At 27.9% G+C, this 17723-nt stretch overlaps 1 protein-coding gene across 2 annotated transcripts in view; it reads right to left on the bottom strand.

Annotated features, from left to right (window-relative positions):
* Positions 1-17723, bottom strand: part of LOC136987697 (myocardin-related transcription factor A-like) — a 107629-nt gene that overhangs the window by 73443 nt on the left and 16463 nt on the right. The window contains exon 2 of one of the 2 annotated variants that reach the window (XM_067285456.1): positions 10917-11008. Coding sequence is in view for 1 of the 2 variants with exons in the window: in XM_067285455.1 (XP_067141556.1) it covers positions 1349-1499 (151 nt within the window). In the remaining variant the exon portion in view is untranslated. Of the gene's footprint in view, positions 1-1348; positions 2128-10916; positions 11009-17723 lie in introns of those variants that run through there. The other variant, XM_067285455.1, reaches the window with a different exon arrangement.

Raw genomic sequence — 17723 nt, 5'->3', positions numbered from 1 at the left:
TGCTATTGTAACTTAGTACCACGTGTCTCAACTGTCTGGCATTGCTTGGGCACCTGGTAACGATAAATCCAATTTACGCCGGGCACGAGTCTCAAGCTCAAGGCCAACAACAACAAGGGTCACACCTAGCTGACGACGTCTTTCAATCAACCTTCCGTCCTACGCAAAAACTAAGCCGATTTTTATTTTAATACCGCATATTTCTTAAAATATAAAAACACGCGAACTACAATCGAAAACGAAAACAAAACAAAAAAATATTTTAGACAGGAAATGACGGCTTATCCTCCAAACGGAAGTTTCTTACTATGCAACTCACGAATAATTCATGCATATTTTTTAAAATACTTATTTTCGTAAACTATTTGCGTTTAAAGCACACCAAAATATATTGAAATTCTTTATTTAAAATTCAATTAAATAGTTCGGAACTATCGTAAATCGATTTACGAACTATTTTTACGAAGTGAGCAAAAGTAGTATCGATACGGAAGGGAAAAAAGATCGATAAGTTAAGATAAATTAATCCGAAAATCATAATGTTAACTGAAATTATAAAATAGATAAATTAAAAATAGACTGTCAAATGTAATTAACAACAAAGATCTATGAAAAAAATGCATCACAAATATTAAAGAAAAAACGGGTAGGCGTAAAACATTTCTAGTAACAAAAATAAGTTCAAGCAGAAGTTATTCGGATAGTTGGCATGATAAACCTGAAAAAGCAAAGTAGGTAATTGTTATTATCATCGCGTATAGCCTTCCAATTAGAAGAAAATAATTCCGATAGTCATCTCGATCAGACATTTCTATCAATTCTTTTGAAATATTCGGAAGGATAACACTTTACGATCTCAATCGGAATAACTTAGCTTTGACGGGAGTAGACATCTGTAGATGGAACATCACGAACTTTGGATCACAACCCAACTAAAAATTTCTGGGTCATCTTGGTTCGGCACGTTGCCCAGACGTAAAGGCAATTCAACAGCATGAGGTTAAGTAGTGCTTTAGCAAGTTAGGAAATATATTTTAAAAATATTATAGATTCAATAAATAAACGCCGTATTTCAAGAAAGAATCGTTTTTAATTAAACAACTAAAATACCCAAATAATAATTTAGCCGGCAGCGCTTGGCATTTTCAAATTACAAAAGCAGAATCTAAGTTATTTCTTTAAAAAACGAAATTTAAAATATGTCATCCATTCCATATTTTATAAACACGTTTCGAAATTCAAATACTAAAATTTTTTGACGACTGCTATTACATAAATGCAATCTAGGAATCCTCATCTTCCCAGCATCGCAATGTTGCTTTACCGTGCAGTTCCACTCAACTCTTACCTTGACAATGTTTACAACCCACGGTATCTCCCTCCTTGCTGCCGTCACTCGTTGATTGGCAATCTAACATGATATTACTAATAACGACAACGGCAACAACGACGAACAATGAAGAATCCACGCCGACTTTTTGACTATAGTGCTTCAACATCCATGATGGATCCGCGGAAAATCAAACAGCTGGAATGCATTGCGTCCAAGGAGAAAGCTTGTTGAGAGAGGGACAGTAAAAGAAAGTGAGATTGAGAAAAGGATGTCGCAACGTTCGCTAGTGCTGCCGCCCGTTGAGACGGCTAATGTTATCTGCATCTTAGCTAAAGGCAGCAGCTGATTCACTCCATTACTACATCCTAAAAATAGACTCTAAAACCTCTACCCGAACTATACACCTGCTGAGGTTGGCACCAAGTAAATTCGGACTTGCGAGACTTCACCAGTTCGGACAATGAGATACACTTGCACGACGAAGAAATGAGTTAAGAGTTTTCAAACTGGGTCTTCATTTAGACCCATCCCCGTGGCAGACGCTCATACGATCATTCAAACAAAACCTTCTTTATGATCTCAGCCAGGATAAAATGAGGCCTGGATTTTCTTTTGGACCAGATTCTGCCAACAGATGGATGGAAATAAACAACAAAATTAGTCAAAAATAAAGCAATAACGATGTACAATTTGCACAAATTTGCTAATTAAAAGTAATAAGCGCAAAATATCAGTTAAAATTTGATTGTGTTTATAATTCACAGTAAAAAGTTTTACTGATGACCAAATTCTAATATATACACGAACAATATTAAACTAAATCAAAGATCAAAATTGACTACGTGTAATAATGCAATTTTATCCATCTTCTATGGATGCAACCTGCAACTTAGCGATAAATTTATTTTTAAATTATTAATTTTATGTGAGTAAAATTGCGAATATTCAAAATTCAAATGGTAAATTTTAAATTGAAACAATAATTTATTGTGGAAATTCAGAATTGCAAGTATTTAAGAATATTTCAATCAATTTTAAAATCTAAATAAAAAAAAACGTTTAGACTTCAATGAATAACTTTCTGACCTTAATTCAGTGTCATATTAGATTAAGAGAATTATAGCGACAGGAATATGATATTTTTAACCTTTTACTTTTGATTTCAGTAATTATCAATAAAATTCGACTATTTTAAGTTCGAAATGTCATAAAAATCCAAATAAAATGTCCTAAATTTCTCTTCGAAATATTTTTTTTCACTAATCCAAACATCTCATCACATTCTGTGAATGATAGAGAAGCAAGGGAGTGTAATATCGCTTCCTCTTCGCTTCGTAACGAGTCATTGCCCCCTCTCTCCACAGCTTAACACTGAGAATGTAATCTGTTTCAACAGTGACATTATTTGTTGATTTACTTGAGTCCGAATGTTTTTTCCTTCTTTCCTTTTCAGAAGCGTCCGAACTGCATCTTTTTATTATTACAGAGGTTACTGGCCTTCGAAATGCAATTTCTGGCGGTGTATCCCGTCTTCAATCACATCGTTGACACTTTTGGGGAAAGCAACAGCTTAAACATCGTTTATCATTATGTAATGTAATGAAAAATAGAACAAATAGGATAACGTGTGGTTAGAATAAAGAATTAAGAAAAAAAGAGGAGAAGAAAATTTATCTAATAATTCCGAACTATTCTAAACGAAACGTTTGAAAATTAGGAGGAGGATAGAAATATGTTCGCGTTCCGGAGGGAGGTGAGGTGTGGAAAGAGGTGGCTGGCATCGCTCCAGACACGTTATATTTAGTAGATTTAACTACAGCAGACCTTGGAGACTGGTGCTGTACTATCGAACGATGCCTTAACGCAAGGTTTTACACTACTCTCAGTTTGTACAAATTTTCTACGACCATGTCACGTGCGAAGCCGGCGAACAACTGCTATCAATCTCGATTATTTGCTAGATGCGCTCGATATGACTCGATAAACAGTCCGACGACCCTCAAAGAAAAAAAAGTATCCAAGTTATTTATAATCGTTCAACGATGAGTAAAATATCAGATATCGGTGGAATTTACACATACCCCAATTTTTAAATTCGGCATCGCCTGTGTGAAAAGTGATAACACGTGAATGTAAGATTACAGCGCCATCTAATATCAAGAAAGAACATTACTCGAATCTGTTCCAGTCAATGAATGGATTCGAACCAGAATTTTTGTTGTTGACTTAAAAATCTAATTAGTCTATAAATAAAGACTTTGTGGAAATACAGGAATTAAAATAAATTTCACTAACATACATACACACACGCAAAAACCAACCAACGGATTTTACTAAGCACATCAAATGCTCAAATATGGAAAATCAAATACAGAACAGAGAAGGCGAAGTGGAACGCAATTAAATTGATAGAATATGTGAGAAATATTAATAAATGAAAATATCGGGTGAACAGGTCCAGTTTTTTTAACCTGTTCTAGAATTAAAATGTCAATGTTTCGACATCGACAAAGTAAGTGATTTATTGCCATTAATCAATCATTTCAATTAAATATCAAATAAATACGTTGGGCCAATGACTTTCATATCGCATCACGTTGCCTTTAAAAACAAAATACAATACTTTAACGTTTTACACTTGACTGCGTACAGTTTGAAACAGTACAGGTGTTCACTTACGTACAAACGACACCGAACTATCTAGCATAACAGATGGTCGCGTACATGCAAGTTTCGAATAAAGTATTAAAAAAATATATATGAATATTTTGATAGTAAATAAGCCTAAAGTCGGTTTTAAAACGAACAGAATTGAAACATTTGTTTCGGTATTCTCCGTTTTAACAAAAAGGCAGAAGAGGTTTGTCTATCATTTCAGTAAGTGATAATCTTTAACATTAGATATATCGGTCAATGATTTAAAGGGGAGCGGCGTCTCCCTTTCCTGTTTTTGAGATGAGTCATGTTTATTCTCAAAACAAAACTAAGAAACTCACAATAAGAATGCAGTACGGCCACGTGCAATTATTAGTTATATGCGATTTTTAACACGAATGTTCGCAGCAACATCCTTTCGGACTCAGGCGTTTATGATAATTAAAATGCAAACTCTTTATAAATAACTAAGCAGGGAAAGGTGCAATTTTTGTAAACGAGGATAGAATGGAGTAACTGTGCCTGTGGGAAACGACACAATAACGAGCCATCTATTGTGTGAGAGGTTGGCGCCGGTGAAACCAGGACACCATCTGGTGGGTGCCGAATTGACTGCATAATAATTCGTAATCTAACGAGAGACTGTGTTGTAAAAAATCATCCAGTAAACAGTAGCCTTATTTCTGATTTAAAAAAAACTACCGAAAGTAATATGTGGCTAGAAGATATACGGAAGAGAAAAAAAATCAAAACTATTAAATGCCCCCCATCTAGCATTCGGAGTCTTTGAGGTCATTACAACCAAGCATAAATCAAAATAGATCCGATACATAGTCACGCAAGAAGACAATAATAGCTCTGCAACAAGAGTGTACCGCATTTATATTCTTTCTATTCTCAGATAAGGATATAAAAAAAAAAAATTCAATAAAGAGAAATCAGAGTAGGAAATGTAATTTTCGAGTTACTGCTTTGATTAAATGGTCTAATTAATAATCGAATCGTGATCTAGAAATAAGTCATTCTGCACATGAAATATTTCGAAAACATCAAAATGACTTTTCAGGATGTAAGTCTTTATAGTAATTTATTTTCATTCTGAGAAGTGAGAAGCCAAATAAATGTAAAAACTTTTCTCGTTTGGATTGAACGGAAAGAAATTTAGCTCAAATTCTGAAGAATTACGTGATACGATTAGATAAGAGAGTAGAAAAATTATACAAAAATCGTTCTAATAACGAAAGATTCGATACGAATGTATTTTGATAACGTCAGATGTTAAAATCGATGACGAATACGAAGTGTGTAATGTTTCCGCACTTCTTTGTTCATTACGTATAAATGAAGTACTTCCGGCTCTTCAAACAATCGTGCTTTAATTCACGGATATTTGAACAATACTAATAGTAACATTTTATAAATTATAGTCGCAAATTTCCTATCTGAACAAGGTCAAATCGGAAAAATCAATTACTAAAAGCGTAATAAATTATTTTCCTGTAGCGTCCATAAATAAATACGGTAAAATTACCTGTGTTAGAAAATTTAATCAATACATTTTTATTTTTATTTTTTTAATATTCACCCGCTTATAAAATCTTTCGATGGAAAATATTGTATAATACCAATTTTTCAATAATAATAATAAACAGAGACTATATTGTTTATATTACGACTGACGAATGTTTACAAACAATTAGCAATAAATGATAAAAATGATACGAGTGTTCCCAAAAAATCAAGTTTTAAGAACCAGTTATATCCAGTTTAGATAAATCGTTTTTGATATGAAGATAATCCATATAACAAGGAAATTTGCATTTTTAATTAATAGTCTAAGATTGTTTTTTTTAATTAGCAAACTACACATTTTTTATTGTGATATAAATTCGTTTCTCATACATTTTACTGTAAAATTCAGGGGAGAGAGTCTTTTTACTGTCATCAAAATTGCAATTTCATTCGCTTCGGTTAAATTTTTTAAACAGTTTTTGGGAAAAGGAATTTATATTCATTCTAACGCAAACACACAAGAAAGTGCTCAAAATCAAAAAAAAAAAAATTTCTGAAAATTATGGCTACGTTTTTACTTTAGCACAAAATATTAAATGATGATAAAAATTTGTATTTTAGTAGTAGATGTCATTAAAGCTTTTTAACAAACCCCCCCCTTAAGAAGCACTATTAAATTTATTAAAAAAAATTCACTATTTTCAATTTTTATTTGCAATATTAGTTTCCGTTATCCTTTAATAATTACAAAAAGTTTTGACAGCTGCATTTTACTTCAGAAGGAAATGTTAAGTGCAATAATGGAAATGATTTGAAAGCTTTTGTTCAATGGATATAAATTTATAAATATCAATAACTACAGAAAAATTGAAATCTTTAAATACAATACAATGAGGGGGAAGATATGTTAGAATATCGTATCATATTTCATATAAAATCGAATCGAGATTTATCTTCGAACATAAATATTGAAATTTTGATCGATAAATTTAAATAAAGTGATAAATACGTTACTAAATTCGAATATTTATTATCAATTTTAATCCAATAACGAGTAGGAAACTATCGTCGTTATTGTTCTTTTTGCTTTCTTTCTCAAATCATAACAACCAAGTCCTCCTACTCACCAATTACTATTATTAACGTTCCGTTTTACCGCTGCGACATATTTCTGACCTAGAGGCAATTTTTGATCATATTTAATCTTTGCCCCACTTATCAGTAACCTTGTTAAACTTCTTGCCCAATATTAAACAACGTTAAGACAGACTCGCTTCTGAGATCTCTGCAAACTGTGCTATTCACCATCTGAAGTATTTGTCGTCTTTCCAGTTCGAGATTTTTTTTTAATTATAATTATTATTTAGCTACTTTAAGATGAGCTCATTAATTTTTCACGTATCGCTATCATTTACAAATATGTAATTTTTCCTCCAAAAAATTAGGTTTTACCCAATTTTCCGAATCTATTGTAAAAGTTAAATTATATAAAATGTACATAGAATTTTCATATTTCAAATTCCCGTAGTTATAAAATTTAAAAAATTGTTATATAAATATTTTCATAATAATTTTTAAATAAAACAGAATTCTTTAACATAAATTCAAGTTATAAAATTACATTAGTCGATCCTTCATGGGTATTAACTTCAAGTATGAGTTATAAATGTTTAATTTCAAATCATCAATTATTTAAATAGAAATATCTTATCCACATCAAATTCAAAAATAGCGCTGATCAGTCAAATCGAGTTACATTTCGTGACTAATTTACTTTTATTATCCAAAATCTATAATTTATCGAATACCCTTTAGAATTGAATGACGGCATAACAGATTTTAAAACATCTGTTGTTTTGTCTGGATTTTCCAATGTCTTCGAATTCGAGCGTAACGAACTTTTGTTTTGTCAATTCTATAACGATCGAAATTTATAACAGAATCGGATACATCGACATTTGATTACGTTTTATTTCGTATCTAATACATTAGGTTAGAACTTTCTGATCGCATCGTATTTCAGAATTGCTAGATATAATTAATGAAATTAAGGTGTGTTTGTTGTTCGTATTCCTATAGCCTATTCAAATTACGATTCCAACGAGTGGGCGTAAATATTTACATCCATAAAAATATTCTTAGAATTCGAACTGATGATAAAAAATGTATCGAAATATATATTATATATATATATATATATATATATATATATATATATATTTGGAAAAGTCTGATGCTAACTGTCAAGAGAAAACTTTAAATTTAATCGATCTGCTAATTAATTAATATTCTTTTTAATTCATCAGTTTTTAATGACATTTGTGACTTAAATATCTGGCATCTGGCATGCCAGATATTTAATAGAGGCAATTCATAAAAAGTATTCTCTACTAAAACTTAAAGGCATTGTTTCGTATAAGCTTATTACGCAACTAAAAGTAGTCGGACAAATATCCTGTTTCAGTTTTCAAGTAGATTACACGCTGCTGAGTTATGGTACAGTTATTGATTTTTAAAAAAACATATTAATCCGACGCTTTATTTAATTCAATTTCTTTTAAATAAATGAGACGGATAACGCCTACATTCGAGGCAGTTAGAGAGAAGATTTTTATTTAAATAATAACGATAATAATTAATAACATTTTAAGACTGTCTTATCATCAAAACAGTCGACTCGATTGGCTAATTTTAATGAAGAATTCGATGATGTTATGGTTAATTCTCATCCGGGATCAACGGCAGCTGTAATAATAGGAATTCCTTTTATTTCAATACTTTTTAAAACGGAGCTTACGGAATTTAACTTTGTATTTTTATGAAGCTTATCTCAAGATTTATAGAAATTTTCACGACAAATTTTTATGTTTAACAACTCGTTATTTATACTTTTAAAAATAATGTGTGAAAATAATTATTAAATCACTATTATTCATATAATGTTAAATATAAAAATAACTTATTATCCTGTGATTATGTACTACTTATAATATTAGTATACAATACATTAATTTCGATAAATTTAAAATCTCTTTTTTATGTATATATCACCACACGAAATAATTTAGACACATGGCAACATGATCAGAAAAAAAATATACCTGTTTGATAAGTATTTAATAAGAATTTGTAATTTCGATTGAAAAATGTCATTCCCAAAGTGAACAACACATCAAAGTTCTCATTTTCATCACTGTATAACTATAACACATGTAAATAGTGGAAAAGAAAAGCTTTATATCATCATACCTTAAATATGTTTGAAAAACCAGTAACATATTTTGTAGAATAATTTAAATAATGCTGCATAAATTTGAATTTTACCTTGTTGTTATCTTTAACTGAAAATAAATAATATCAGTATTTTTGTTTACAGAATTTAAATCTTCAAGGTTAAAATCGTTTGAGAATAATTAAACTGACGTTTTTATTAATCTAACGATGCTAATGTAAATTTAAGTTCAGTAATTTAACTTTCATGATTACACTGATGGAAACAAGGAAAAAAACCCTTCATTTTAAGTAACAATAAAAAATAATCATCATTAACTATAATTCTGTTCAATAAGTTCGTTTTCGTTGTCATTAATGTGAAAACGAAAGTTATTTAAGTCTAGTTATTAATGTAGGAGAAAATTCACAGATAATGAATTAAATCGATATTACTGTAATTACAGTAATTTTCTTTAACAGGAAAAAAAATGGTAAAAAGAAAATTAATGATTTTATTACAAAACCTGAAAGGAATTTAATAATATATTTCCTATTATTTGTTAAAGTCTCTTTTAAGAATCAATAAATAAACTCATCTTGGCATTTAGAAGATAGTATCAATGAGAAAACAGGTTTTCAGATCATATTTTAGACTTTTAGGCTACACACCATATAAAACTGATTAAAATTAAAACTGTAAACTGCACTTACAAAAATATTTAAACTGAAAAAAGGGCAGATATTAAATAATAAATGTTAAAATTTTACAGGTTACAAAAAATATATCAATTTTTTTTAATTCATGTAGGAAAAAACTGTTTTAAGTGAATTTTTAATTAAAATATATAAAATATCCACAAAGAAGAAATTTAAATGCAATTTCATTTGATCACTGACCAAAAAAATTTCCTTATGGGAATTTCCCATCTGAATTCATTAACCATTAAAAGAATTATAGCCACTATCAACTGAACTGAATCTAAAGTTCTGAAATTTTTGTAATTTTTATACAAAACACAATTTTAAAAAATTCTACAAGAGAGACAAGACTGACAAATTACAAAAAAAAAAAAACCTACTTGTTATATTAGGCTTTGTGGATAGAATTTGTCATTACAATCAAAAATTTCCTGGCATTCTTTCATTCATAAATATTATTTCCTAAGCTTATGTAAAACATGAATCATTTCTATATATAAATTTATTCATATTTTTATTTCCAATATTCTGAAAATGTATACAAACAGTTTTAAATTGTTTAAGTAATAAACAAGTTTTGATCATATATTCTGTTTAGCATTGATCTAAAGTACTTTTTAAAAGTACATAAGTGAGAAAATTACTGCAGTAATAAAATATTTGAAATTAAATAGTTGTTAATATTATGATTAAGAAGTATAATTGAGATCTACGGCTATTTTATATATGTAAAGTCCATAATGTGAGAATGCAACAACAAAACAATAACTGTTTATATCAAATAGCAAGACAAATTGGAGATGACCAATATTGCTTCATTTAATCTTTATATTCAAATACCAAAGATCAATATATTTCCATTTCTGATTATTGAAAAGATTTGATAATTTTTATTTCAAAATATTCATTAAAGCAGCTGAAAACAGATGTCTTTCATAGAAAATATTTAACTGAAAAAATTCACACATTTATATAAATCACAAATATCTAATTAAAGTTTAAAATAATGATTTTAATATTTTTATATTAAAAAGCTTAACACTAACAGATTGTTTTTACAACAGTAAATTTTTAAAATAAATTGATAAAAACTGATAAATTTACATTCCTCTCTTGTAACTATCCACTTCATCATTTATATACTTTGAATAATCACTATACATTATATAAATTATAACTTTTTTTAAAATTTACATTCAGATATCAGGGCTTTTAAAGAATTAGTCAACTTACGTTTAAAATTAAATTTTCTTTGTAAGTTAATTATAAATATCTATAATTATTGTAAATCAAAACCATTAATGTCTAAACATGCATACAAAATTTTTCATTTGAACTAAACTTGATTTTGTATTTTATTAATTTTAATTTCTAAAACTTTATATATGGTAAATATATAAAATCTAACAAATCAATATTTTAGAATGCATTTGTATGTAATAAAGAAAACACTTCATAAAGGTTTAATACAATTATAAAAATATTAAAAGTCTAATAAACTTACTAAAAGTATTTCAATTATATTCATGATGATTGTTTCAAAATTCACAAAGTCTTTGTCAATTGAACTTCTAAATTTTGATAGCCTTTATTTACCTGTTTGAATCAATAAATATATTAAATATATATTTTTTTAAATATAAAAATTTATTTTAATTAATAAAAAAAACAAATTATAACAATTTTTAAAAACAAGTTTTATGCTTGTCATTTTATTATTGTTAAAATTTTACAAAAACAATAGCTACAGTATAATTGTATTCCAAATGCAATAAATTTTTTTTAGAGTAATGATGAATCTCTCATTTAAATGATATTCATTATTAAATTTTTAAACTGATTTCAAAAGAATCTTGATCTTTTTGTCAAAGAAAACATTTTGTTTTAGGTTCATCTTTAAAGACTACAAAACAAAAAATTTGCACAGGATTATTATTATATATTTATAAAACTTTGAGGATGATTTTTATCATCAAACACTTAATAAATATAATTTTCAGTTTAAAAAAAGGTATATTTTAAACAATTTTATAATATAAAATAATAATTTTAAGTTTGAAAATAGTATTTTCAAACGTAAAACGTTTTATTTATAATACTTTCTGTCGACATTAAATAAGCTTTTAATCAAAAATTAACAACAACAAGGACAACTGTCAGTAAAATTTCGTTATTATTATAAGATATTGGCATAAGATAAAAGATATGTAAGAATTTAGTTCTATTTATTTTATTATATATAATAAATAAAACATTTCAAACAATTGTAAACTGAAATTTTAACATGTAATTCAGTTTTTTTTTAAAATAAGGTAAATGTTTTAAATATTTTCACAAAAAACAATTTAAACTGTTACAAATACAATATATAAATTTATAAATACAATTGAAATTAGATGAATTAACCTGATATTTTCTCATGTAATTTTCAGCTTACAAAATTATCCAGATGTACTATTATTTATTTGAAATCTGTAGATTTATATGGTAATTATCAGTTAAATTAGTTTAAAATAATATAAATTATAATCAAAATTTGCCTTAATTAGAAAATCATTCCTTGTCTATTTAGTGTAGAACAGAAATAGTTATTAAAAACTGCATCGTAACAGAGCTATGTACTGTACTAGAAATATAGAAAACATTTACTCTGCTCAAGGAAAAAGTTGTTTCATTATTAAATAAGTACTATTTTGTAATTTGAATACTAGGAAAGCAAATAATAACTAAGAATTTATCATCATTGTAATCAAATAAAATCTGTAATGTATACTGATATACTCCTGTTCTATTAATGGAAAAGTTTATGTATATTTTGTACTTGTGTATATTGTTATAAATATATAAATTATGATTTGTATTTTTAAATAAATGCAAAAACTAATGCAATATTAATTTAGTTTTCCTCTATAGGATTAGTTATAAAACAAAAGCAACTTTAACTTGAAAACAAAAACACAACTTTGAATATACGGAACCTACCATATTAAAATGAAGTAAAATAAAAAATTTCATATTTAGCTTAATTTGTAAAAAAAAAACAAAATGAAAAAAATTTAATAAAAAATAACTGAAACAATTGAAAAATCTCTCTTAAGATATAGACAAATATATGTGAACTAGTACCCATTAAAACATTTGCTTAAAAAAAATTAAGTTATAAATAGAGAAAATAAAAGTTTTTTACATAAAAGTTTATTAATATGAGGCATTCAGTATACAACATAGACAAGTTCAGTAAATGAACTTAGAGCATCAGTGCATATATAAGTCGTTTAGTAAAAGAACTGGTTTCAGTGTGCAGTGTTCAGGAAAAACCAGTTGCTTTCAATGCCAGCACTAAGAACACTGTGTTCAGACTTAGTTTTCCTTCAGTGCAACAATATGGTTGTTCCCATATTACCAATTTCATTACAAAAAGTAGAAACTTACTTTTGGATGAAGAACTATCTTAGACAATTGAAAATGGTACCAATGTTATATAAATAACATTGTATGATATTCTTTTTTTTATAGTAGTGGTAGTGAGACAATGTAAAAGTTGCATTTCCAACAAGTTGAAAGCAGACAACTAATTGTTCAATAATTCTTTGCTACATTTATGTCATTTACTGTGCAGTGAAAAAACAGGTACTGATACACAGAAGCTTATTTACAGATATCCCTTGCTTAATGCAAGATTTGATTAACATGCAAAATTAATTGAGGCAATCACTTTATATACAAGGAAGAAGTTATAATTAACACAGCTTTACCAGCTGTCTTTACTTAATGTAGCTATATTTTTCTGGGCAAACAAGGTAATGGTGAATTTGCTATTTTCGTGCCGAAAGTGATTTCTGATACAGATCTGTAGTTTAATTATGATAGTTGAACATTTATTTCTATGAATACTTTTTGTTATGACATAAGTACACATGACATGCTAAAATGACAAATTCACTATATAAAATATGATTGAATAGTACAATTAAGCTTAAAATGAATTTACCTATTCTTAAGTTTTCATTTAAATTTAGGGAAATAAAGAAATTTTAAATTTCTACGGAAATTGTTTTCATTCTAGGGGAGCTACTGGTTGGGACTTGTCAACAGTGCACCAAGTGAGCTGTTCAATTTAATACATTACTGTTAATGTGATAATGTATTCTTATTTAGAAACTTATTTTAAAACTTTATTTTTATGCACATTTTGTGTGCATAAAATCAAATTGAAATATCTACAGATAAAATGCATATCAGACATATTATGTAGACTTTTTAAGTTTTGTGAAGGATATAACACTATGTAACAGTAAAATACACTCTTAATTTATATGGGAATGATGCTTCTAAATGTCAAACATGTCAAATGTGGTTTTGAGTTTTGTTCAGAAAATTTTGAACTAAAGGATACAAAATGTACAGGGGACCCAAAAACTGCTGAGGAAGAGAAATTTCAAAAAGAAATTGTTAAAATTTGACAAATAACTCATGAACTCACAACAGATCTTGGTGTGTCGTGGACCTGATGATTATGTTCCACATGAAATGGGGGAAACTGGATTGAATACATTTTTGTCTGACAAAGGTAGGCAACTCTAAGGTTTCATTTTATTTTTAAATTAATTACTTATTTTTATCATAGAAAGCCTTTTTACGAATGACAAAATCGAAATATTTATTAACCAAAAATTTGTTCTAGTGGATTGTGATTTGAAGTTCAGTCAAGTACCGAGGTACATTACCACTGTATTTGATTAACATGATTTTGATATATGCAGTAGCATCAAATGATTAACTAATTGTGTTAATCAAGGGATACATGAGCTAAACTTGTCTTATTGGTACTTTAACAAATTGAAAATAGATTTTACCTTAAATACATACATTTGATTCTGCCTCTAGATAATTTAACAAGGACTATTATTAATAAATGTATGTCCATATATTTACTCATCTGTGACCTTTGTTTCTTTGAAAAGAATTGAATAACCATGTAAATACCTTCAGTTAATTTGCATGTAGAAATGAATACCTAATTTATATCTTTTTTTCGTCTACACCTAAAAGTTTTTCTTCACTTATGATGTCAGTCCTCCTAACCAAAATTTAATTTACAGAAATTTTTCTATTAACAACAAAATTAAAAAATAATCTGAAATAAATGAAAATTAAAAACTAATTGGGAATGAATAAAAGAATGTCAACATAAGTTTATTTTCAGAAGCATTTTCATACTGGATGAAAGTTCAATAGCCAACATGGCAAGGAAGAACAAAATTTGACACATTTTTGCTTTTAATTACTTTAAATGAAGTTAAACAGTAAAACTGATGCAATAGGGCTCATCTACATTAAATAAGCATCAAAATAATGTACAAAACATTCCTTCTCATTAATTTTCACTATTCACTATCAACTTGAGGTAACCATTAGAATGATTACTTGTTTAAGAATTATACGTACAAATTCAGTTGTACAATTAATTTCTTCCATGCCACACTTTTATGACAATTATTTTTAGTCTGAAAGAAATTCATAAAGTACTTTTACTTGTAGGTTTTTCTCACACAGTATTTTTATTAGTTCCCTTAAAAAACATAAATGGGGTTTGAATGTGCTATGTATATCTACAATATTTTGCCATACGTAAACAAAAGTGGCCTTGTACATTTTTTAGAAAGTGTTGCCACACAGTACACAATATGGAACATAAAGTTACAGAAAGAAATTATGTATGTTCAAAATGACAACACTGGAACACATGGTGTATCTGGTCAACCTGCCATTTTTTGTTTTTGTGAGAATGAAACATTGTGTATGTTTGTATAGTAGTGCTTTTTCATTATTTTAAAAGAGGGTAAGAGGGTTTTGGCATATTTGTCTGTAGTAAGTACTGTGTCTTATAACAGTAACATTTTCTTGTACTGTATAAACTGATCTCATTAACTTAAAAATAGTCTTGAAAATACCAACAATAAATCGCATAAGTAGGATCCTTCTGTCTTTCCTAAGTTTGACCCATGCTTTTTCTACACCCTATGTCAAACCCTGAAATGTTTTATGTATCTACCATTTCATACGGTGAGACAAAAAGGCAACTGACATGGGAGAAAGTTCCCCAACAAATAGAAGAAACTATGTTTGTGACCACTGTCATTTGTGGAACACAAACCAGTTTCTGAACAGAAATAGTTTCTTATGGTCACTTTTAATAAAATGATCATGTTTTCTTTTACTTTGGTTGGTTTTTTTTCCTGTTACTTTTAAAATGGATCTGATTTAGACAACCTTTTCCTCCTATCGTGTTTTTGTACTTTTTTTTTCCTATAAATAATTTATTTGGAAAGTCTGTAGCATTATGAGTTAAACTGAGTTATGCAGACTATTAGAAATCATATCAAATATCTCATTTTGTTAAAATTCAACTAAAAATAATTTTAAATAAAAAATACACAGGTTAGAAACAAAATTGGGTTCCAGACTTTGGCTAATTTTCTCTACAGTCACAGTAGCAGATCCAGAAGTATCCAAAGGAGAGCTAACTCAAAAATTAAATAAATTTGAAAAATTAACAAGTACCTTTTTCTAACACAAACAACAATTTTATTGTGACTGGTTTGATAAATTATATATAAAATGTGTTTTAAAAACATTTTGAAGATCAAACAAATAAATGTTAATTTTTTTTGTACTAATGGTATCTTGTATCCACCACTGCACACAGACAGCACCTCTTTAGTATCTCTGGTTTAATTTGTGACAAGAAAAGAAGCAGACTGGATCCTGAAATTTTTTGAATTCTTGTTTTCTTAAATAAAAATCTGTAGTAGGTAAGAAAGAGAGCTATTATTTGTTAATCTATTGCAGTTGAGATAAGAGTTGGCTACCTAAAAAAGGGAAGAGATATCCTTACATGGTTTCAATCTAACATAGTTCGAAAATTGGGGATATTCCCCCATACAACATGACTTCCAGTTTCACTTTAACATGGTTTTGGAAATCCTCTGTACAAAATTTCACAATTTTCAAGTGTAAGCTTCATTATTCAATATTTTTTTTTATTCAAGTAAGCATTCATATTGTCTCAAATTTGCCCACAGACTTTAGAATATTGAAATTTTCAATTTTTTTTGTGTCTTTCCTCCAGTTTACTTTAATGAAAACTGATAGGACAAGGAAAAAAAAGTTGTACTAACTTTCCTATCAACCAGGTGTCATTGCTGTTGCTTTCAGATTTTAGCCTTTAAGACTGTCAGTGTTTTGTTTTTATAGATGAATCTTTGCATTTAGTAATGTTTATTAAACATTTTTTTTAACTGTAAGTAAGTAATCATTCGTAAAAATAATGAATGTAATACAGCAGTATCTCAGTACTCAAACTGTTCCCAACTCAAACAATTCAATATTTGAGCACAAATTCCAGGAAAAAACACTTGATACTCAACTGAACAAATGTGACATGCTAGAACAAATTATTGATTAATAACATTTTTATTTTGTCATCCATAGAAAATTATGATAAAAATTAAAAAAATGAAGATGTTGCTGATATTTCTGATCAAGGTCAACAAAAAAAGCTCAGAAGACGAGAAAATGTCCTCATTTAACTAAAATTAATATTAACAATACAAGATTTTAATTGTAATTGTTAGTTAATTATTGATTGCTTTAATAAACATATTTCTCTTAGTAACAAAAAAGAATAGTATACTTTTGTTAACTTCTGGAGCCTAACTCTATGTTTTGTATTAGTCCTTTGCTTTGTATAGCAAAGATTCATATAACATGGCACTTTTTTGGAACATATCTACCATGTTATTCACCTATTTCTAATTTAAACCTCGAATATACACTGATGCTTACATTCACAAAATTAAGGTACAATTTTTCTTATGTTAATATTTTTATAAGATTTTATCTGATAAGCAAAAAATATTTAACACTGTTCAAAACAAAAAATTATCAATCAAAAACATTTCATTTGCAAATTTACTAAAATTACTTATTAGTAGTAGTATTAAATTTCATATTAAATTTCATCTTTCAAAAAATTGTTAAATGTACACAACAAAACCAAAGTTTGATTAATTGTCCACTATTATTAACAAGATAGTCTACATTAAACATTTTTATCACAGGATACATATTTTGTCAAGACAAATAACACAAATTCAGAACAATGCAATCCTATATCCATATAAGTTTAATCAAGTCAAGCCACATATATAAATCATTTCAAATTCAAACAATTAACTGGAATTGAACAAACCACAAACATTAATACAGTTTTTCTTAACAAGTATTTCATAATCATATAAAAATTTCC

Source organism: Centruroides vittatus, unplaced genomic scaffold (genome assembly GCF_030686945.1).
Source record: "Centruroides vittatus isolate TY-2023 unplaced genomic scaffold, ASM3068694v2 scaffold_2569, whole genome shotgun sequence".
Classification (NCBI taxonomy): domain Eukaryota; kingdom Metazoa; phylum Arthropoda; class Arachnida; order Scorpiones; family Buthidae; genus Centruroides; species Centruroides vittatus.
The sequence above is the reverse complement of the archived record's forward strand: the minus strand, read 5'-3'. Positions and strand labels throughout refer to the sequence as shown.